The sequence below is a fragment of the Coregonus lavaretus genome (genome assembly GCF_964263955.1).
Source record: "Coregonus lavaretus genome assembly, contig: HAP1_SCAFFOLD_5134, whole genome shotgun sequence".
In the NCBI taxonomy this organism is placed as follows: domain Eukaryota; kingdom Metazoa; phylum Chordata; class Actinopteri; order Salmoniformes; family Salmonidae; genus Coregonus; species Coregonus lavaretus.
In genome coordinates this window covers 4,610-29,924 of record NW_028166914.1, presented here as the reverse complement: position 1 = coordinate 29,924, position 25,315 = coordinate 4,610, and the positions used below count along the sequence as shown (strand labels likewise).

The 25,315-nt window shown below is 42.4% G+C and overlaps 1 protein-coding gene across 1 annotated transcript; it reads left to right on the top strand.

Moving 5' to 3' along the window:
- Positions 1-1,306: 1,306 nt before the first annotated feature.
- Positions 1,307-25,020, top strand: LOC311114094 (uncharacterized protein; the record flags this gene model as incomplete). Its single annotated transcript, XM_084189375.1, has 4 exons — positions 1,307-1,441; positions 15,721-15,954; positions 23,898-24,197; positions 24,945-25,020. Coding segments are annotated over 4 exons (745 nt in total), but the record flags the coding sequence as incomplete, so codon positions are not given.
- Positions 25,021-25,315: the final 295 nt, after the last annotated feature.

Sequence of the window (25,315 nt, the reverse complement as noted above, 5' to 3'; positions counted from 1 at the left end):
AAATGTTTGCCGTGGAACCCCACTGAAAATAATTCACAAGCCCCTCTAGTCTAATGGGCGAGGAGGGAGTATCAGACTTATTAAAAAGCTGTTTACTTGACGTCTTCAGTCATTACTCTCTTTCATCATTTCATCATTTTATTTTGCTCATATTCAATCCTCCCCCTTCACAGACATTCATTCATTCGGTCTGTCATTCATTCCCTATTTTATTGTGCGCTCTCTGGTAGGACCCTCTGGCAGTGGGGGGGAGAGATGCGGGTCCAGCCCTCAGCTAATGAAGCTACTACTACTGTGACTCTGCAAAGGTGAGTGGGACTGAACAGATGCAGGGCCGGCTTACTGAAGGGGCCCCGACCTCCAGGTGGCCCCCAAGCAAACAATTTATTAATAGAAGTCGGGGCCCACCAGATAGCATTTGAACACATCATAAGCAATGGTAAAATGTGTAGAATTGCAGGGGGCTGGGGGGGGAGAGGGGGAGAGGGGGTTGAGGTAGATGCCCCAGGGCCCCCACATGGTGCCCCAGGGCCCCCACATGCGGTAGTCCGGTCCTGAACAGATGGTGACAGAGAGACAAGCAGTGTCAAAACCAGTGGGTTGTAGATGACAAACGGTTATTCTCAAGCAGTCAAAGAAGAGGTTCCTTACAACTAACAATACAAACATTTTCCCAGAGCACATGGGGAAATATGTTCGTGTACATTTGCAGTATTAATGGTTAGACAAAGTTCCTTACCTAAAATTATAGGGATGAACTAACGTCAACTTATTTCAAAGGAGTATAACGTTGCAACAAGCAGCACAGAGAAGAAGCGTACAAGGAAAGCGAGCAAGGAATGAGACAGTTTGAAGTCAAGGAAGGATACATATCCTAGATACCAGCTCTACTTTGAACGGTTTTGATTCAAGAACAAGAGTGGATATAATCCGGAGAGGAATCGACGGGAGTTATTGATCGCAGCGCCAAATGTTCCTACCAACTTTTGAGCGTCAACCATAACGGCGCATTTGGAAAGCAAATAGCGCTGTTGAGACGCATCAAATTGGTTAAAAGTTCAGCTCCAGCTCTGAAAGCTGAGTTCACTTTTAGACAATGTTGGATTAAGTATCATATATATTGATTTCGGATTTATATTGATTATATTTGTGGACCAAAGGCGAGGGTTCTGAAAACGTGTCCAGGACGCCAATGGACTTCTAAAGATCTAAGGAGAGCCCCCTGTTGCTTTTCACACCGACCACAGCATCGCGACACCAGCGGATGCTGAGAAACCAGCTTCTGTTGTCCCAACGTGGAGAAAACATGCAGAAGATGCGCAGGCAGGTTCAGCTACTGTGTGTTGTGCTCTTGGCGACGACCCAGGTGTCAGTCAAGAGCTTCCCCAACAACAGTCAAAAAAGCGCAGTCCCCAAGGACAGGAGCACTGCGACCACGGAGGTAATAGCCTACCCACTTTATAACAAGTTATCAATAACGAGGGGTTTATGTCATTTGTTATTTTTATCTAGGATTTTTTTCTAAACTTTCATACATTGTTTTTATGATTGGGAAATGGGAAATGTATTTCACTGTGCTGAAACTTCACAGCGCGCATTTATGAATTGATGCATGATGTCACATTCACACCTTGGCTGCGTGTAACACATTGTAGTCTAAAAATGACAACATTATTGTTTAGGAATTGGCAGCATACATCATAAGGTAAATCTATCGTGTGAAACTCTATATTTTGAAAGCCCAATCGGTCAGAGACAGTGAACAACAATGGCCATGGTCCAATGTGGCTCCATTGCGCAATCACTTTGATGAAGTGAAAACTGAGGGTGTCGGGAGCTGGGAAGGGCACCAGGCACCAAATCATGTGAAATGTTTGTCTTCTCTTTACATGTGTACTCAAACAATTGAAACACATACAATAATACAACCCTGTGTAGCTCAGTTGGTAGAGCATGGCGTTTGCAAGGCCAGGGTTGTGGGTTCGATTCCCACGGGGGGCCAGTATGAAAATGTATGTACTCACTAAAACTGTAAGTCGCTCTAAAATCTAAATAATGTACTGCAGAGTGAATGATTTCAGGAAGTACTGGGGCTGACAGGGAGAGGGGTAGAGACCATTATTTGGAGGATGAGGAAATGGTCCAGTTATGATGACACCCTGGGAAGGAGGCACTCAGACCCCAAATACCCTCCTCAGGTCTGCCAGTGTGTTTGTCTACCGTGGTCCTGTATACCTCAGTTGGTAGAGCATGGCACTTGCAACATCAGGATTGTGGGTTGGACCACCCATACGTAAAAATGTATGCACAAATGACTGTAAGTCGCTATGGGTAAAAGCATCTGCTAAATGGCATATTATTATTAATGCATAGACTTTCTCCAGTTTATACAGTGAAGGCTGTATTTTCATCTAAATAAAGATGAAGACATTGACCTGTATTATTTTTATACTGTTATTAATATGCTATAATATAGTAATGACCCAGTTACTAGTCATCCTGTGTCTTCCGGGGTTCAGGGAGCATGTCAGAAGTATTATTTATTATTAAAGGGTCAGAGGTCAGAACACAGAGGGTTAAGCAAGTGTAGCCTCCGGATTGTACACTAAAATATTATTTACAGAACTGGGGAGGGGTCCTCTCTCTCTCTCTCTCTCTCTCTCTCTCTCTCTCTCTCTCTCTCTCTATGTCTATCTATCTCTCTCTGTCTATCTATCTCTCTCTCTCTCTGTCTATCTATCTAGTCCCCTGTAGCTCAGTTCGTAGAGCATGGCGTTTGCAACGCCAGAGTTGTGGGTTCGATTCCCACGGGGGGGCCAGTATGAAAAAAAATGTATGCACTCACTAACTGTAAGTCGCTCTGGATAAGAGCGTCTGCTAAATGACTAAAATCTATCAGTCTTGGTCGGTGACGTTGAAGATGAGGGAGGACAATGTTTGTTTTTTACGAGCATGGCCTTTCTTTTTTTTTTCTCCAGCATGTTGGATGACTGTCATTCATCGACAGGTTTAGGCTATTACATTCATATCCATTCACCTCATTCATCGACAGGTTTAGGCTACTACATTAAGACTTGAATTTTCCCTATTCCCATCATGAGATCGCTACAACCTAGCCTATGAAGGAAAGTTTACAACGTAGTTGCACAGGTCGAGAGAAATTAGAGTAACCAAGGAGACAGACAGTGACACATTCAATACCGCCTTGCAGACTCTTGCCTGCATCTGGCTGATCTAGGGTGTTATCATTAGTACAAACAGTTGCAAACAAGAGTTTGTATTAGAAAAATTCAGCTTTGTTTATCCCCGTTTCGTTCCATTTGCTTTCGTTTAAGAAACGTTTTTCAACAGAATCAGTGGAATGAATACACCCCTGTGTACGGCCCAGTACATCACTGGGGCCAAGCCTGCCATCCAGACTGTTCTCTCTGCTACCGCACGGCAAGTGGTACCGGAGCGCCAAGTCTGGGTCCAAAAGGCTCCTTAACAGCTTCTACCCCCAAGCCATAAGACTGCTGAACCATTAATCAAATGGCCACCCGGACTATTTACATTGACCCCCCTCTTTGTTTTTACACTGCTGCTACTCACTGTTTATTATCTATGCATAGTCACTTTACCCCTACCTACATGTACAAATTACCTCGACTAACCTGTACCCCCACACATTGACTCAGTACCGGTACCCCTTGTATATAGCCTCATTAATGTTATTTTATTGTTTCACTTTTTTATTTTATTTTTAACTTTATTTTATTTAGTAAATATTTTCTTAACTCTATTTTCTTAAAACTGCATTGTTGGTTAAGGGCTTGTAAGTAAGCATTTCACAGTAAGGTCTACACCTGTTGTATTCTGCGCATGTGACAGATAACATTTGATTTGATTCGATTTGACCTCTGGATTTATGGGGTGTTGCCAGAACACAGAAACCCCATATTCTTCACTCTAGAGATGTCTGTCTGTCTGTCTCTCTCGCTCTCTCTCTCTCTCTCTCTCTCTGTCTGTCTGTCTGTCTGTCTGTCTGCCTGTCTGCCTGTCTGCCTGTCTGCCTGTCTGTCTGTCTGTCTGTCTGTCTGTCTGTCTGTGTCTGTCAGTCAACTCGAGAGTTTTTGGTTCATGCCTCTGGCCACAAGGCCGTCCAGTCCCGAGTCCTGGACTAAAAGCACTTTCGATTAGGATTCTCCATTGAGCATGCTTTTTTGAACAGGAATAGGTGCAATCTTGGTCCTGGAAACTGTCTCTAGATGTTCAACATGATCTCACGACAAGCAGCACCACCTGATAGAGAATGCAGCGCTGGGCACAAAGGTTCTCTTTCTCCTCTTCAACTGATTTAATGTCTCCACTGCTTGCTTGTGGAAGATGAACACTTTTCTATAACAGTATCTGTAGAACTCCCCCATGCAGGCTTCCTGAGCCTCAAAGAAGAAGCCTATGAACACATAGATCACTAGATACAGTGGAGGTGTCTCTCTCTCTCTCGGCTGGCCCGGCAGGGGGCTAGAAACACACTTCACCTGGAGGTTGAAAAGTAGCACAGCGCCAGTTGAGTGATGAAAGCAACAATGACATCATCTCTCCCTATCCTGATCTCTTTTTTTCTCTCTCTCTCCCTCCCTTCTCTATCTTACTCTCTTTCTCCCCTCTCTTCCACCCCCTCCCTCTCTTGCCCCCTCCCTCCCTCCCTCCCTCCCTCCCTCCCTCCCTGTCTCTGTAGAGTGCTGGGGTATGTGTTTTCGTTGAAGCGAGAGGTTAGGTTCACATAGGTCAGAGGGAGCCGGCAAGGCTGAACGTTTTGAGGGACGCCTGTTTTACACACAAACAACCACTTACTAATCCAAGCTCTGGCCTGGAAGGTATGCAGTGATATTGGATATGACTCTTGTGTGATGTGTGTGTGTGTAATTGTTAAAACCAAATCATTCCGGAAGATCGTCCGGTTCCCCCTCTTAGAGGGGAACTAAAGGCGATGCCACATTTCACAGAGGGTGATAAATTCTTCGCCACGTTCAGAAGTTCATGTTTCAGTTCTATATAGTGACAGGGGATGATGACTGTGTGGTCTGGAAAACTCTCAAATGTCCGGCGCCCTAATTGAGGTTAATCTGAAAGTGTCATGTAGGTCTGAAAGTACAGCCTTGCCCTGGTAGGTTCAGCTCAAAGTTTTAATGAGGAAGAAACATAAGATAATGTTTCAGCGGAACAACATTAGTGTGTGGGCTAAAGAACACGCACACACACACATACACAAAGACACGCGCATGCACACACACACACACACACAGATCTGAAAGATTCATATGAAGCAAAACAGCATGGTTTTAGAAGTCTTACAGAAACAAATGTAGTTCCTCATGGCGCTGTACGTTCTCCAGTCATGGAACTCCAATTTAGTCACAAAGTGTCCCGTGTGAATTTACCTTGATGTGTGTGTTTGTGTGTATGTGTGTGTGTGTGTGTGTGTGTGTGTGTGTGTGTGTGTGTGTGTGTGTGTGTGTGCTATGTTCTCCCAACTTTAGCCATTATTCATGCACCCAATCACTCGGAGAAGATGAAAGATGTGTTTTTTTTTAATCATCTGTGGAACCGGTTGCCTTGGTGATATTGATGTTAATATGGAGGAGAGCTGGGGCATCCAATTGGCTCTGTGAAGTTAAGTAGGACCATTTAGTTCTGGCACTAAGTTAGCCCTTAGCTTTCTTTCCAACCTGGGCTAGGTGAAAGTTCCAGGGAAGGGACATATGTCCTCTGTAGCTGAGTTGGTAGAGCAAGGTGCTTGCATCGCCAGGAGTGGGTTCGATTCCTGGGACCACCCATACATAAAACATTTACAGTATGCACACATTTGGATAAAATACAGAAAAATATAAACGCAACATGTAAAGTGTTTGCCCCATAGAAATCCATTATGGATGGTGTAAAGAGATAGATGGGAGGAGTTGAAGGATGGGACTAAAAACAACTAACAACAACTAATAACAACAATATAACTAATGTAAAGCATACTGTGTCCATAATAAGTATATAAGTTGTAGGTTGAGAGCTTTTGTGAAAGAGCACAGTTAGAAAGATATGGCATTTAGAAGCAAACCGGATGGACATCATGAAAATTATCGGAGAGGTTGAGGGTAGAGGAAGTTCAGGAGTAAAAACAAACAAAATATAATTATTGTAAAATTGACTGTGTCCTTTAAATGTATATAGTATGTATAAGCTGGAAGTAGAGGCCTAAGTGTTGTTGTTCACTAGTTTACTCCAATTAGGGAAGGGATGGTGGGGTTGGAAAGTAATAAAGGGAAATATATATTTAAAAAGGATATGTATATACAGTGGGGGGGAAAAGTATTTAGTCAGCCACCAATTGTGCAAGTTCTCCCACTTAAAAATATGAGAGAGGCCTGTAATTTTCATCATAGGTACACGTCAACTATGACAGACAAATTGAGAATTTTTTTCTCCAGAAAATCACATTGTAGGATTTTTAATGATTTTATTTGCAAATTATGGTGGAAAATAAGTATTTGGTCACCTACGAACAAGCAAGATTTCTGGCTCTCACAGACCTGTAACTTCTTCTTTAAGAGGCTCCTCTGTCCTCCACTCGTTACCTGTATTAATGGCACCTGTTTGAACTTGTTATCAGTATAAAAGACACCTGTCCACAACCTCAAATAGTCACACTCCAAACTCCACTATGGCCAAGACCAAAGAGCTGTCAAAGGACACCAGAAACAAAATTGTAGACCTGCACCAGGCTGGGAAGACTGAATCTGCAATAGGTAAGCAGCTTGGTTTGAAGAAATCAACTGTGGGAGCAATTATTAGGAAATGGAAGACATACAAGACCACTGATAATCTCCCTCGATCTGGGGCTCCACGCAAGATCTCACCCCGTGGGGTCAAAATGATCACAAGAACGGTGAGCAAAAATCCCAGAACCACACGAGGGGACCTAGTGAATGACCTGCAGAGAGCTGGGACCAAAGTAACAAAGCCTACCATCAGTAACACACTACGCCGCCAGGGACTCAAATCCTGCAGTGCCAGACGTGTCCCCCTGCTTAAGCCAGTACATGTCCAGGCCCGTCTGAAGTTTGCTAGAGTGCATTTGGATGATCCAGAAGAGGATTGGGAGAATGTCATATGGTCAGATGAAACCAAAATAGAACTTTTTGGTAAAAACTCAACTCGTCGTGTTTGGAGGACAAAAAATGCTGAGTTGCATCCAAAGAACACCATACCTACTGTGAAGCATGGGGGTGGAAACATCATGCTTTGGGGCTGTTTTTCTGCAAAGGGACCAGGACGACTGATCCGTGTAAAGGAAAGAATGAATGGGGCCATGTATCGTGAGATTTTGAGTGAAAACCTCCTTCCATCAGCAAGGGCATTGAAGAGGAAATGTGGCTGGGTCTTTCAGCATGACAATGATCCCAAACACACCGCCCGGGCAACGAAGGAGTGGCTTCGTAAGAAGCATTTCAAGGTCCTGGAGTGGCCTAGCCAGTCTCCAGATCTCAACCCCATAGAAAATCTTTGGAGGGAGTTGAAAGTCTGTGTTGCCCAGCGACAGCCCCAAACATCACTGCTCTAGAGGAGATCTGCATGGAGGAATGGGCCAAAATACCAGCAACAGTGTGTGAAAACATTGTGAAGACTTACAGAAAACGTTTGACCTGTGTCATTGCCAACAAATGGTATATAACAATGTATTGAGAAACTTTTGTTATTGACCAAATACTTATTTTCCACCATAATTTGCAAATAAATTCATTAAAAATCCTACAATGTGATTTTCTGGATTTTTTTTCCTCATTTTGTCTGTCATAGTTGACGTGTACCTATGATGAAAATTACAGGCCTCTCTCATCTTTTTAAGTGGGAGAACTTGCACAATTGGTGGCTGACTAAATACTTTTTCCCCCACTGTATATGTATGTATATGTATTTATATGTATGTATGTGTATATTTATGTGTATGTACAGTTGGAGTCGGAAGTTTACATACACTTAGGTTGGAGTCATTAAAACTCGTTTTTCAACCACTCCACAAATTTCTTGTTAACAAACTGTCGTTTTTGCAAGTTGGTTAGGACATTTACTTTGTGCATGACACAAGTCATTTTTCCAACAATTGTTTACATACAGATTATTTCACATATAATTCACTGTATCACAATTCCAGTGGGTCAGAAGTTTACATATACTAAGTTGACGGTGCCCTTAAACAGCTTGGTAAATTCCAGAAAATGATGTCATGGCTTTAGAAGCTTCTGATAGGCTAATTGACATCATTTGAGTCAATTGGATGTGTACCTGTGGATGTATTTCAAGGCCTACCTTCAAACTCAGTGTTGTGAAAAACTGAGTTGAAATGTATTTGGCTAAGGTGTATGTAAACTTCCAACTTCAACTGTATATATATATATTTGCGAGAGAAAAAAAACATAAGGGGGATTGGAAGTGATGCAGACAATTACATTGAAGGAAGTTACAATCTATTTGCAATATTAAAGCTGTCCCCCCCCCCCCCCCCCCCCCCCACACACACACACACAAAAAAATAAAAAAAATAAAGTGTTGGTCCCATGTTTCATGAGCTGAAATAAAAAATCCCAGAAATATTCCGTTCACAAAAAAAGCTTATTTCTCTCAAAATTTGGTGCACAAATTTGTTTACATCCCTGAGCATTTCTCCTTTGCCAAGATAATCCATCCACCTGACAGGTGTGGCATATGAAGAAGCTGATTAAACAGCATGATCATTACACAGGTGCACTTTGAGCTGGGGTCAATAAAAGGCCACTCTAAAATCTGAAGTTTTGTCACACAACACAATGTCACAAATGTCTGAAGTTTTGAGGGATCGTGCAGTTGGCATGCTGACTGCAGGAATGTCCACCAGAGCTGTTGCCAGAGAATTGAATGTTAATTTCTCTACCATAAACTGCCTCCGACATCATTTTAGAGAATTTGGCAGTACATCCAACCAGTTTCACAACCGCAGACCATATATATGGCGTTGTGTGGGTGAGCGGTTTGCTGATGTCAACGTTGAACAGAGTGCCCCATGGAGGCGGTGGGGTTATGAAATGGGCAGGCATAAGCTACGGACAATGAACACAATTGCATTTTATTGATGGCAATTTGAATGCACAGTGAAACCATGACGAGATCCTGAGGCCCATTGTCGTGCCATTCATCCGCTGCCATCACCTCATGTTCCAGCATGATAATGCATGGCCCCATGTCTCAAGGATCTGTACACAATTCCTGGAAGCTGAAAATGTCCCAGTTCTTCCATGGCCTGCATACTCACCAACTGAGAATGTTTGGGATGCTCTGGATCGACGTGTACGACAGCGTGTTCCAGCTCCCGCCAATATCCAGCAACTTCGCACAGATGCATATCTGTATTCCCAGTCATGTGAAATCCATAGATTAGGGCCTAATGAATTTATTTAAATTGACTGATTTCCTTGAACTGTAACTCAGTAAAATCTTAGAAATTGTTGCATGTTGCGTTTATATTTTTTAAATCAGTCATTCATACATTATTGAGCTGAACCAGTAACTATGTGACCTGTCATTATGGTCTCCAGAGAAGTACAGTGATGTAGTAGTAATGAAGGGTTTCATCTTGTCTTCTCCAGCCCTTCACCCCTCTCCCCCCTCATTCTCTCTCTTTCTGTGTGTCATGTACTGTATCTTGATGGAAGTTGTTAAAGGTCCAATGTAGCCGTTTTTGTCTCAATATCAAATCATTTCTGGGTAACAGTTAAGTACCGTACCGTGATTGTTTTAAATTAAAATGGTCAGAAAGAAACAAAAAATAGCTTCTTAGCAAAGAGCAATTTCTCAAGCAAGAATTTTGCTAGGACTGTCTGGGAGTGATCTTAGAGGGGAGGAGAAAACTGAAAACTAGCTGTAATTGGCAAATAGATTTGGAACTCTCTTTTTTATTGGTCTATTAACTAATTTACTGCCTGGTGATGTCACCAGGCAGGCCAAAACGCCATCCCACCAAAACAGGTTACATTTTCAGGCGGCCTTTTCAAACAGCTCTTACACTAAAAGGGCATTATCATAATTTTCACAGTTTTGCCGTATTATTACAACTTCATAGTGTGGAAATATATGTAAAATACAGGAAAATCATGTTTTTGATTGCACTGGGCCTTGAAGACTGGAATAACTTTGCTTTCGTTGTAAGGTGTGCCGGTGAATCCAGACTCACTCATGTACCACTAATAGTTATTCTTCCTGGCACAGAACATTTAGTTATTGGACTCCAACTCACTCTTTGACTCATTCAAAGGCAGGCTCCTCTGTTATGAGTACTGGGATATATAAAGTAAGCCCCAAGCTAAACCTGTTCGTGAACAGCCTTCTCTGCTGCAGACCTCTGTTTTTTTTGGTCATGCTGAAATCTAGCCGAGGGCTCTAGGCTGGAGATGGAATGTATGTATGGATGGTGTGGGGAGGATTGGGGAGAGGACATCTGTTTTGCGTGTGTTAGAGACACAGCCAGAGACGTGAGTCAAGACAGGATGCACATGATCAGTGGAGAGAAGGCTTTGATCAGAGGCAGAGCAGAGCAGTCCCCCCCCCCCTTTACCTCCTCCCTCCTTTTGCCCCACTCCTTTCTCCCCTCCTCCTCCTCCTCCTCCATCTTCTTTCTCCAATAACTCTTAACCTCCACTCACCTTATTCTCTCCCCCCCTTCCCCTTCATGTATACAGAACCTCTCAACTCTTGCCCCACCTGGCCACTCCTGTCTCCCTTTATTTCCCTCACTGCAAACCCAGCAACATTGAGTCCCATGTAATGTATATCCATTGGAACAGTACAATGTGATGTCTCATGATACAGACAGACAGTGATGGGTTAGACAGACAGTTACGAACCCCGTGGCTTTAAAAGTCTAGGGTGGATGGAAAAGAGACCCGTAACATAACTCATGCAAATTAGAATTTTGACAAGGAACAGTGAGAACAAAATATGTCGAGGGGATGTGTGATGTGATTAGGTATGAAAACCAGAAACAGGTGGTGCAATCAGGAGAAGTGGCCACTGATTGGTCCACCTCAGCAATCAGCAGATGAACTGATGACTGACAGGTGGGACACACCAACGACCTCCAATCAGGAACACAAAGGACACCTGTGATTTGATAAAGTACGACTGGGGTTTATATATAAATGCCTGGAGCATTTCAATTTTGGACAATCTCTTATAAAATTGGGTTAAAATCATGTATAGTAACCCTAGGTGTAAAATAGTAAATAATGGCTATTTCTCCGAAAGTTTTAAACTGTCAAGAGGAGTGAAACAAGGTTGTCCACTATCGGCATATCTATTTATTATTGCCATCGAGATGTTAGCTATTAAAATCAGATCCAACAATAATATCAAGGGATTAGAAATCCAGGGCTTAAAAACAAAGGTGTCATTGTACGCTGATGATTCATGTTTTCTTTTAAATCCACAACTTGAATCCCTCCACAGCCTCATAGAGGATCTAGAAACATTTTCTAACCTCTCTGGATTACAAACAAATTATGATAAATGTACTATATTACATATTGGATCACTAAAAAATACAATTTTTACATTACCATGTAGTTTACCAATAAAATGGTCTGACGGTGATGTAGATATACTCGGAATACATATCCCAAATGAAATAAATGATCTCTCTACAAAAAAAAATAATAGAAACTTAGCAAAAATAGATAAGATCTTGCTATCATGGAAAGGTAAATACCTGTCAATTTGTGGAAAGATCACCCTGATTATCTCTTTAGTATTATCCCAGTTTACCTATTTGCTTATGGTTTGCCTACGCCTAGCGAACAGTTTTTAAAATTATATGACGGCAAGCCAGACAAAATTAAACGGGCCTATTTATATAATGAATATGAATTCGGAGGACATAAATGATTAAATATTAAAGCATTAGACCTATCACTAAACGCTTCAGTCATACAAAAATTATACTTAAATCCAAACTGGTTCTCTAGCAAACTAGTAAGATTGTCTCACCCAATGTTCAAGAAGGGACTTTTTCCCTTTATTCAGATTACAACCCCTCACTTTCAGGTATTTGAAAAGGAAATAATCTCCCAAATATCACTATTTCTAAAACAAGCCATAGAAAGTTGGTTGCAATTTCAATTTAATCCTCCAGAAATGACAGAACAAATATTGCAACAAATATTGTGGATAAACTCAAATATACTAATTGATAAAAAACCATTTTTATTTAAAAAAAAAAAAAAAAAAAGGTATAATATTCGTAAATGATATTATCGGTAGGAATGGTGGAGTTATGTCGCACATGCAGCTAACAAAAACATATGGTAATGTCTGCTCTACCCAAAATTACAACCAAATAATTGCAGCATTACCGCAAAAATGGAAGAGGAAAGTGGAAGGAGGAAAAAGTAAGGAACTTGTCTGTCGGCCTTGCATTAAAGAACATAATTGGTTAAAGAAAATTGTGATAAATAAAAAAGTTTACCAGTTTCATTTAAGGACCAAAAGATTGACATACTTCCCATATAGATTGCAAAATAGTTGGGAAGAGATTTTTGACGTACCGATTCCATGGCATGGTGTTTATGAACTGATACGCAAAACGACGCCAGATTCAAAACTTAGAATTTTTCAATTTAAATTATTATATAAAATTCTTGCTACCAATAGAATGTTATTTGTATGGTGGATACAATCTTCCCAGCTCTGCAGATTTGGCTGTGAAGAGACAGAATCATTAGATCATTTGTTTTGGTACTGTCCATTTGTAGCTTGTTTCTGGACACAGGTCCAGGAATGGCTGAAGGATTGCAATATTTGCATGGAGCTGACCCTGCAGATAGCACTACTGGGTGATCTGAAAAGTCATAGTCAATCGATTAATAATGTAATAACACTTTTAGCAAAGATGTTTATTTTCAATTCACAAACTGTAGAAACAATGAGAATAGAAAGGTTCAGAACTTTTGTAAAACATCACAGGTGTTAAGAGATAGATGGGAGGTGTTGAATGGAGCTGACGGATGGGACTAATAACAACAACTAATAACAACAAGATAACTAATGTAAAGCATACTGTGTCCATAATAAGTATATAGGTTATATATTGTGAGCTTTTGTGAAAGAGCACAGTTACAAAGATATGGCATATAGAAGCATACCAGATGGACATCATGAAAATGATCGGAGGAAGTTCAGGAGTAAAAACAAGCAAAATATAATTATTGACTGTGTCCATAAAATGTATATAGTATGTATAAGCATGAAGTAGAGGCCTAAGCATTGTTGTTCACTAGTTTACTCCAATTAGGGAGGGGATGGTGGGGTTGGAAAGTAATAAAGGGAAATATATATATTTTGTCAAGGATATGTATATATATATATATATATATATATATATATATATATATATATGCGAGAGAAAAAAACATGGGGGATTGGAAGTGATGCAGACAATTACATTGACAGAAGTTACAATCTATCTGCAATATTAAAGCTGATACCCCCTAATATTTTTTTTTTTTTAAAGGACACTTGTTATTAAGGCAGAAGGAGAGGAAAAACACAAATACACCAACAGGATACCTGTATCCGTGACATAGACAAAGCACAGTCAATGTCAAGTGACTCAGCTGGATTTGATGGTGTTCTCTCTCTCTCTCTCTCTCTCTCTCTCTCTCTCTCTCTCTCTCTCTCTCTCTCTCTCTCTCTCTCTCTCTCTCTCTCTCTCTCTCTCTCTCTCTCTCTCTCTCTCTCTCTCTCTCTCTCTCTCTCTCTCTCTCTCTCTCTCTCATGGACCACATACTAAAGTGAACCAGATGATGGAGATCCATCTGTGTGTTTGATACTCTACCTGCTTGTACCACCGAGCCTCCCTCCAGGTCTAAACAGACCTTCTCTATCCCTACATATGGTATTACTGCTAACGGCAACCAGCTGTGATGTAGACTGACTGATGGAGAGAAGGACTGACAGACTATTCTATTCTCTGTAAAGAGGACACCTAGACTTGTGTTGTATGTACTGCCATCCTGTTAAGTGTTTTGTTTTGCTTCATTGTCCACTTGTGAAACATGCAAGTCTATGTTTGGGCCAAATCAAGGCCGGTCCGGAACAGGGAAAAAAACCTGTCTCTGGACGTTGAAGTCAAGGCCAGGGCGGACTGACCAAATTTAAAATACTTTTCAATGTACATGGACTTCCGGTGTCAGTCGGTGCTCAGTGGGTAAGGATGCTGGTTACAGTAAATGGAAAGAGAGGAGGCTCATGGGTAGGTGTCAGTAAGAGCCGGGAGAGGTGACATTAACTGGAGAAGAGAGAGAAGAGAGAGAGAGGCAGAGAGGGAGGGAGAGAGAGAGAGGGGGGGGGGGGGGGGGGGGGGGGGGGTTGTTCAGACTGTTTTCACACTTGCTTTGACAGAAAACTGTTATGAGCTGAACATAACAGTACACCAGTGGAAGGGAGGACTGTAGCAGATGACCCAACTGTGGTTTGTGACTACTATGATTTCCCATTATAGCCAATTCAATTCCAGTAATTCTGTTAAAGATTTTCAGAAATTATTTTACCAATCTGTTACCAATGAATCACTTCATAATTCATAAACAAATAGATATCAGTAAAAACACTATAACTCATTGGTAGGTCTACCTTTACTTGTTACTTCTGAGGGAGAGAAATTAGAAAATATATTTAAAATATATGGGTTTTTGGTAACGTAATTTCAAGGCACAGGGCAATGTTTCTTAAATCATATCAAATAATTTCTCCTAAATTAAATAGATACGTTTTGATATTACCTGGCAGGGGTTTTTACTTCAATATTCTTGTTTTTTGATGTATTTCTAATACCTTTTAAGATTTTTTCTGGTAGATGTTTTCTAAGACCCCTTTTCCATCTGTTTGATCAGAAATCAAAGCCTTGCTTATTCCTAATATTTAGGACAGAAAATGGTTGCAAAATGTATATATGCCTTGATTTATCAAACATATAGACTCTTAGCTTTCATTTGACACCAGATTTGACATGCTCCTATGAACTTCACATGTTGGTGCTCATGGGTCCTTTTACATGGACATGACCTTATCTGACAATGTGTGGAATGTTCTGTAATGTCACAGGAATGTTCTTCCATCAACATTTACAAGATTATTGTCAGCAATACAATTGGACATTGGTATTCTCTCTGAACATTTAATAACATTTAGAAAATATTCAGACAAAAATGTTATTTTGTGACCAATTATTATTCATTTTTTTTGGTCCTTTTTTTCGTTGAGCCAGGTACAATATTTTACTTAATATAATTTCATATTCTAACTAAAGGTACATAACTACAAAGTAGTTTTTAAAGTTTAAGTGATAATAAATTCAGTATAAACAGGAAAAATAAGTGGGCCTCTACCCTCAACCTCCCATCCCATTCCCCCAACCTCCCATCCCATTCCCCCAATCCCACCCAGCCAACATGTCCCCCGCCCCAACGATAGGACAAAGCTTGTGGGCCTGCATCAGGACTTCCTTGTAAAAGAGATACCTACTCTCAATGGATAAGTCAATATATCAATGTGAATGATGTCAGAAAACATCTCAATGGATCAACTACTGGATTCTACTGTCAACATGTATGAAGTGATGCATGAAAAACAATCAATTTTTTTCTTCAGGCAATATCTCAGGCCAGCCCGGGTGGCGATGTGGGTGAGACTCTGGAGGACCTCCAGCAGCAGAACCAGCTGCAGAGCCTGGCGTCCTCCACCCCGCCCTCCCAGAGACCCCGACGCCGGGGCTGGTCCCAGGGGGTTCTGCCCAAACCAGAACCAGAGGAGGAACCAGAATCCTTCATCCTGGACCTCAGAAACTTCCCTGAGCTGGCCAACGCAGACCTGGGATCTCACAACCCTAATATACAGGTAGAACCCTAACCCACAATATAATACTAACCCCCCTAATATAATAACCACAACATACAGGTTGGACTCTATAGTACCGTTTCATTCTGGAATAGGGAAGGACGACTGAAAGCTTGGAGTATTCACATCAAAGATCTCAGGGTGTTTTTAATGGCAGCTCCCAGAGCAATGATACTCAGCACAGCATTACCTTTAGCCTTATTCTCTCTCTCTCTCACACACACACACGCACACACACACACACACACACACACACACACACACACACACACACACACACACACACACACACACACACACACACACACACACACACACACACACACACACACACACACACACACACACACACACACACACACACACACACACACACACACACACACACACACACACACACACACACACACACACACACACACACACACACACACACACACACACACACACACACACAGGAAGCCCTGCATTTAAACTAAGGGTGGCAGGTAGCCTAGCGATTAAGAGCGTTGGGCCAGTAACTGAAAGGTCACTGGTTTGAATCCCTGAGCTGAAAACAGCCAAATCTAAAAGGTGAAAGGTCAATGTATTAACATGATCTCCAAGAGCAGCAGATCTCGATCGTCAAGAAGTGCTTTTTTTTTTTTTATACCGAGATTTTATTTTATTTTTTTGTGTTATTACAGAGAGGGTTTATGTGTGCAAGTGGATTTGAAAATAAATTAAGTTAGACCTTTGGGGAAAAACTGACACAAGAGAAGTCCAGGTATCCAGAAATTGAGAGCGCCTCATTTTTTATAACAAGGAAAATGTGTTCTTCATCCAAGTGGGATTGGGCCATCCTCCTCTAGTCTAAAGGAACCAGACAAACAGATTTGGTTTTATAATTCTTTCTTTGGGAGCCAGCGGCTAATACCCTCGACTGCTTCAGTGGGCCTTTTGCCTTGTTATCGCGTCAGCTGGAATTCATTGGTTTTGACTGTGGAGGGGCATAGCTTGACGAGCTAAGTGAACCATACCAGATTGTACTGGGGCACTATGGGGGATAGAATGCAACAGTAGAGTCTAATAGAATAGAGATCAGTAGATCCCCTGTAGCTCAGTTGGTAGAGCATGGCGCTTGCAACGGCAGGGTTTGGGGGTTCGATTCCCACGGGGGGCCAGTGTGAAAAATGTATGCACTCGCTAACTGTAAGTCGCTCTGGATAAGAGCGTCTGCTAAAATGACTAAAATGTAAATGTAATCATAGTAGAACCATAATATAAATGAGGGCTTTCAAATATTTTTTGTCTTAAACACAAACACTGGCCTGGTCTCTTCACCGTTGATAAATGACCAACATTCTGTACATTACAATCTCAGGATTGACAATACACAGGAAATATTTCACTGGAGTGACTGTAGTTCCTTATGGTTTGTCTGGGGTACTAATGGTGGAAGTGACGGTCTTTCAGATTCACAGCCATGTATGAGTCACAGCCTCTAATAGGTCGCAATTAGGCCTATTACACTTCCTCTACTTACCGCTCAGACAGGAGGGAGGAAATAGAGCTCAGCTTCAATATGCAGAGGTCCTATACAGTACAGTACAGCTTCAATGACAAATATCAAATTGAGACTCTGCATGCACAATTCTGCAAAAACATCCTCTGTGTACAACGTAAAACACCAAATAATGCACGCATGCAGAGCAGAATTAGGCCGATACCCGCTAATGATCAAAATCCAGAAAAGAGCCGTTCATTTCTACAACCACCTAAAAGGAGCAATTCCAAAACCTTCCATAACAAAGCCATCACCTACAGAGAGATGAAACTGGAGAAGAGTCCCCTAAGCAAGCTGGTCCTGGGGCTCTGTTCACAAACACAAACAGTCCCCACAGGACAGCAACACAATTAGACCCAAACAAATAATGAGAAAACAAAAGATAATTACTTGACATATTGGAAATAATTATCCAGAAAACTATGCAAACAGGAATGCTATTTGGCCCTAAACAGAGAGTACACAGTGGCAGAATACCTGACCACTGTGACTGACCCCAAATTTAGAAAAGCTTTGACTATGTACAGATTCAGTGAGCATAACATTGCAATCGAGAGAGGCTGCCATAGACAGACCTGGCTCTCAAGAGAAGACAGTCTATGTGCACACTGCACACAAAATGAGGTGAAAACTGAGCTGCACTTCCTAACTTGCCAAATGTATGAACATATTAGAGACACATATTTCCTTCAGATAATGTTTACTGTTAATTTCTGATTGTTTATTTCACTTGCTTTGGCAATACAGTACCAGTCAAAAGTTTGGACACATCTACTCAAGGGTTTTTCTTTATTTTTACTATTTTTTACATTGTAGAATAATAGTGAAGACATCAAAACTATGAAATAACACATATGGAATCATGTAGTAACCAAAAAAGTGTTAAGTAAATCAAAATATATTTTATATTTGAGATTCTTCAAATAGCCACCCTTTGCCTTGATGACAACTTTGCACACTTGGCATTCTCTCAACCAGCTTAATGAAGTAAAAGCAGCCAACAAGTGCTCAACATACGTGGGAACTCCTTCAAGACTGTTGGAAAATCATTCCAGGTGAAGTTGGTTGAGAGAATGCCAAGAGAGTGCAAAGCTGTCATCAAGGCAAAGGGTGGCTATTTGAAGAATCTCAAATAAAAAATATATTTTGATTTGTTTAACACTTTTTTGGTTACTACATGATTCAATATGTGTTATTTCATAGTTTTAATGTCTTCACTATTATTCTACGATGTAGAAAATAGTAAAAATAAAGAAAATCCCTTGAGTAGATGTGTCCAAACTTTTGACTGGTACTATATACAGTGGGGAAAAAAAGTATTTAGTCAGCCACCAATTGTGCAAGTTCCCCCACTTAAAAAGATGAGAGAGGCCTGTAATTTTCATCATAGGTACACGTCAACTATGACAGACAAATTGAGAAAAGAAAATCCAGAAAATCACATTGTAGGATTTTTAATGAATTTATTTGCAAATTATGGTGGAAAATAAGTATTTGGTCACCTACAAACAAGCAAGATGTCTGCCTCTCACAGACCTGTAACTTCTTCTTTAAGAGGCTCCTCTGTCCTCCACTTGTTACCTGTATTAATGGCACCTGTTTGAACTTGTTATCGGTATAAAAGACACCTGTCCACAACCTCAAACAGTCACACTCCAAACTCCACTATGGCCAAGACCAAAGAGCTGTCAAAGGACACCAGAAACAAAATTGTAGACCTGCACCAGGCTGGGAAGACTGAATCTGCAATAGGTAAGCAGCTTGGTTTGAAGAAATCAACTGTGGGAGCAATTATTAGGAAATGGAAGACATACAAGACCACTGATAATCTCCCTCGATCTGGGGCTCCACGCAAGATCTCACCCCGTGGGGTCAAAATGATCACAAGAACGGTGAGCAAAAATCCCAGAACCACACGGGGGGACCTAGTGAATGGCCTGCAGAGAGCTGGGACCAAAGTAACAAAGCCTACCATCAGTAACACACTACGCCGCCATGGACTCAAATCCTGCAGTGCCAGATGTGTCCCCCTGCTTAAGCCAGTACATGTCCAGGCCCGTCTGAAGTTTGCTAGAGTGCATTTGGATGATCCAGAAGAGGATTGGGAGAATGTCATATGGTCAGATGAAACCAAAATATAACTTTTTGGTAAAAACTCAACTCGTCGTGTTTGGAGGACAAAGAATGCTGAGTTGCATCCAAAGAACACCATACCTACTGTGAAGCATGGGGGTGGAAACATCATGCTTTGGGGCTGTTTTTCTGCAAAGGGACCAGGACGACTGATCCATGTAAAGGAAAGAATGAATGGGGCCATGTATCGTGAGATTTTGAGTGAAAACCTCCTTCCATCAGCAAGGGCATTGAAGATGAAACGTGGCTGGGTCTTTCAGCATGACAATGATCCCAAACACACCGCCCGGGCAACGAAGGAGTGGCTTCGTAAGAAGCATTTCAAGGTCCTGGAGTGGCCTAGCCAGTCTCCAGATCTCAACCCCATAGAAAATCTTTGGAGGGAGTTGAAAGTCCGTGTTGGCCAGCGACAGCACCAAAACATCACTGCTCTAGAGGTGATCTGCATGGAGGAATGGGCCAAAATACCAGCAACAGTGTGTGAAAACCTTGTGAAGACTTACAAAAAAACGTTTGACCTGTGTCATTGCCAACAAAGGGTATATAACAAAGTATTGAGAAACTTTTGTTATTGACCAAATACTTATTTTCCACCATAATTTGCAAATAAATTCATTAAAAATCCTACAATGTGATTTTCTGGATTTTTTTTCTCATTTTGTCTGTCATAGTTGACGTGTACCTATGATGAAAATTACAGGCCTCTCTCATCTTTTTAAGTGGGAGAACTTGCACAATTGGTGGCTGACTAAATACTTTTTTCCTCCACTGTATATATACTATATGCCAAAACTATAGTTTGTTAACAAGACATTTGTGGAGTGGTTGAAAAACAAGTTTTAATGACTCCAACCTAAGTGTATGTAAACTTCTAACTTCAACTGAGTCAGGTTTGTAGGCAAGGAGACCTACAAACCTGACTCAGTTACACCAGCTCTGTCAGGAGGAATGGGCCAAAATTCACCCAACTTATTTTGGGAAGCTTGTGGAAGGCTACCCGAAACATTTTACAAGTTAAACAATTTAAAGGCAATGCTACCAAATATTAATTGAGTAAATGTAAATTTGGTTGGAGTCATTAAAACTAGTTTTTCAACCACTCCACAAATTTCTTGTTAACAAACTATAGTTTTGGGAAGTCGGTTAGGACATCTACTTTGTGCATGACACAAGTAATTTTTCCAACAACTGTTTACAGGCAGATTATTTCACTTATAATTCACTGTATCACAATTCCAGTGGGTCAGAAGTTTACATACACGAAGTTGACTGTGCCTTTAAACAACTTGGAAAATTCCAGAAAATGATGTCATAGTTTTAGAAGCTTTTGATAGGCTAATTGACATCATTTGAGTCAATTGGAGGTGTACCTGTGGATGTATTTCAAGGCCTACCTTCAAACTATGTGCCTCTTTGCTTGACATCATGGGAAAATCAAAAGAAGTCATCCAAGACCTCAGAAAAAAATTGTAGACCTCCACAAGTCTGGTTCATCCTTGGGAGCAATTTCCAAACGCCTGAAGGTACCACGTTCATCTGTACAAACAATAGTACGCAAGTATAAACACCATGGGACCACGCAGCCGTCATACCGCTCAGGAAGGAGACGCGTTCTGTCTCGTAGAGATGAACGTACTTTGGTGCGAAAAGTGCAAATCAATCCCAGAACAACAGCAAAGGACCTTGTGAAGATGCTGGAGGAAACAGGTACAAAAGTATATCCACAATAAAAACGAGTCCTACATCGACATAACCTCAAAGGCTGCTCAGCAAGGAAGAACGGTTTGCAACTGCACAAGGGGACAAAGATCGTACTTTTTGGAGAAATGTCCTCTGGTCTGATTTAAACAAAAATAGAACTGTTTGGCCATAATGACCATCGTTATGTTTGGAGGAAAAAGGGGCATGCTTGCAAGCCGAAGAACACCATCCCAACAGTGAAGCACGGGGGTGGCAGCATCATGCTGTGGGGGTGCTTTGCTGCAGGAGGGACTGGTGCACTTCAAAATACTTCAAAATAGATGGCATCATGAGGAAGGAAAATCATGTCAGGAAGTTAAAGCTTGGTTGAAAATGGGTCTTCCAAATGGACAATGACCCCAAGCATACTTCCAAAGTTGTGGCAAAATGGCTTAAGGACAACAAAGTCAAGGTATTGGAGTGGCCATCACAAAGCCCTGACCTCAATCCTATAGAAAATGTGTGGGCAGAACTGAAAAAGCGTGTGCGAGCAAGGAGGCCTACAAACCTGACACAGTTACACCAGCTCTGTCAGGAGGAATGGGCCAAAATTCACCCAACTTATTGTGGGAAGCTTGTGGAAGGCTACCCGAAACGTTTGACCCAAGTTAAACGATTTAAAGGCAATGCTACCAAATACTAATTGAGTGTATGTAAACTTCTGACCCACTGGGAATGTGATGAAAGAAATAAAAGCTGAAAGAAATCATTCTCTCCACTATTATATTTTCTGAACATTAGCAAGGCCAGAAAACTGCTTCTGTAACTGAAGTCACATCAAACACCCACTAGTCTGAGGGGAATGCAACAGAGGATAAACTATGGCAACCCTTACAGTAGTGTAGAGGTGTAGGATCTTCATTTGCAACAGGAAATGTGAATTATTATGTGGATTATAATTAATGGACATTTTTGTAGGGGTTGATACATTTTTCGTAAGGGGAAAGCTGTGGAAATTACAAACTTTAAATATTTGTAAAATATATACAGTTGAAGTCGGAAGTTTACATACACCTTAGCCTAATACATTAAAACTAAATTTTTCATTTTTTTTTGGACATTTAATCCTAGTAAAAATTCCCCGTCTTAGGTCAGTTAGGATCACCACTTTATTTTAAGAATGTGAAAGGTCAGAATAATAGTAGAGAGAATTATTTATTAGTATTTGGTAGCATTGCCTTTAAATTGTTTAACTTGGGTCAAACGTTTCGGGTAGCCTTTCACAAGCTTCCCACAATAAGTTGGGTGAATTTTGGCCCATTCCTCCTGACAGAGCTGGTGTAACTGAGTCAGGTTTGTAGGCCTCCTTGCTCGCACACGCTTTTTCAGATCTGCCCACAAATGTTCTATAGGATTGAGGTCAGGGCTTTGTGATGGCCACTCCAATACCTTGACTTTGTTGTCCTTAAGTCATTTTGCCACACCTTTGGAAGTATGCTTGGGGTCATTGTCCATTTGGAAGACCCATTTGCGACCAACCTTTAACTTCCTGACTTATGTCTTGAGATGTTGCTTCAATATATCCACATAATTTTCCTTCCTCATGATGCCATCTATTTTGTGAAGTGCACCAGACCATCCTGCAGCAAAGCACCCCCATAGCATGATGCTGCCACCCCCGTGCTTCACGGTTGGGATGGTGTTCTTCGGCTTGCAAACCTTCCCTTTTTTCCTCCAAACATAACGATGGTCATTATGGCCAAACAGTTATATTTATGTTTCATCAGACCAGAGGACATTTCTCCAAAAAGTAAGATCTTTGTCCCCATGTGCAGTTGCAAACCGTAGTCTGGCTTTTTTATGGCGGTTTTGGAGCAGTGGCTTCTTCCTTGCTGAGCGGCCTTTCAGGTTATGTCGATATAGGACTCATTTTACTGTGGATAAAGATATTTTTGTACCTGTTTCCTCCAGCATCTTCACAAGGTCCTTTGCTGTTGTTCTGGGATTGATTTGCACCTTTCGCACCAAAGTACATTCATCTCTAGGAGCGGTATAACAGCTGCGTGGTCCCATAGTGTTTATACTTGTGTACTATTGTTTGTACAGATGAACGTGGTACCTTCAGGCATTTGGAAATTGCTCACAAGGATGAACCAGACTTGTGGAGGTCTACAAACATTTTTTTGAGGTCTTGGCTGATTTCTTTTGATCTTCCCATGATTATAAGCAAAGAGGCACTGTTTGAAGGTAGGCCTTGAAATACATCCACAGGTACACCTCCAATTGACTCAAATTATGTCAATTAGCCTATCAGAAGCTTCTACACTTTGTGTATGTAAACTTCTGACCCTCTGGAATTGTGATACAGTGAATTATAAGTGAAATAATCTGTCTGTAAACAATTGTTGGAAAACTTACTTGTGTCAGGCACAAAGTAGATGTCCTAACCGACTTCCCAAAACTATCGTTTGTTAACAAGAAATTTGTGGAGTGGTTAAAAAACGAGTTTTAATGACTCCAACCTAAATGTATGTAAACTTCCGACTTCAACTGTATCTCTCTCTCTCTCCTTCTCCTCCCCCAGGTGACAATTGAGGTGGTGGAGGACCCCCAGACGGAAACAGAGATGGAGATAGACCTGGCCAAGGTGGGGGGTGAGGGGGCCCGCAACGACTGGTCCCTGTCCTCAAAGGACAGGCTGGGCCACAAGAAGCTGTTCTTGGCCCTGTTCTGGGAGTACCCGGACCAGGCTGAGACTGAGAGCGGACTAGGTGGCAGGGCCAGCCTAGAGGAACAGGAACAGGAGCAGCCCACAGAGGACTACAACTATGACCCTGAGGAGCAGGAACCTGTGCTTAGTGGGACCAGGGGGACTGGGGCTGGGGTGGAGACGGGGGGGAATGAGACTGGGGTGGAGACGGGGGGGACTGGGGCAGGGACTGGGGTGGAGACTGGGGGGACTGGGACAGGGACTGGGGTGGAGACCAGGGGGACTGAGACTGGGGTGGAGACGGGGGGGACTGAGACTGCGGCTGAGGTGGAGACCGGGGGGACTGGGACTGGGACTGGGATGGAGACCTGCGGGACTGAGACTGGGATGGAGACCGGGGGGACTGGGACAGGGACTGGGGTGGAGACCAGGGGGACTGGGACAGGGGTGGAGACCGGGGGGACTGGGACCGGGGTGGAGACCAGGGGGACTGGGACCGGGGTGGAGACCGGGGGGACTGGGACCGGGGTGGAGACCGGGGGGACTGGGACCGGGGTGGAGACCGGGGGGACTGGGACCGGGGTGGAGACCAGGGGGACTGGGACCGGGGTGGAGACCGGGGGGACTGGGACCGGGGTGGAGACCGGGGGGACTGGGACCGGGGTGGAGACCGGGGGGACTGGGACCGGGGTGGAGACCAGGGGGACTGGGACCGGGGTGGAGACCGGGGGGACTGGGACCGGGGTGGAGACCGGGGGGACTGGGACAGGGGTGGAGACCGGGGGGACTGGGACCGGGGTGGAGACCAGGGGGACTGGGACCGGGGTGGAGACCGGGGGGACTGGGACCGGGGTGGAGACCGGGGGGATTGGGACCGGGGTGGAGACCGGGGGGACTGGGACAGGGGTGGAGACCGGGGGGACTGGGACCGGGGTGGGGGGAGACTGGGGCAGCCGCTGGAGCAGCAACAAGGGATGGGACTCCAAGGAGAACTACGGTACGTTTTTTATGTTTAAATGGTTTTTGTTGTAATTCTCTTGAAATGACGGATGAAGAAGGAACAATTCAACAGAGTCAAGTTACAATGTGTACCAATGTGATGTGTAGCACCAGCACCTACCTGAAGATGCCCTGCAAATAACATCCTCATAAAGGGCGACTGCGCTTCCTGATTTAACCTCGTTTTTAATCAATGCTCATTAAGAAATGCTAGATGTCATGACTGAAGGCAAACAAGAGTTAATATAATAATTACATGTAGCTAGCTAGTTAGCTAGCTGTGAACAAAATGT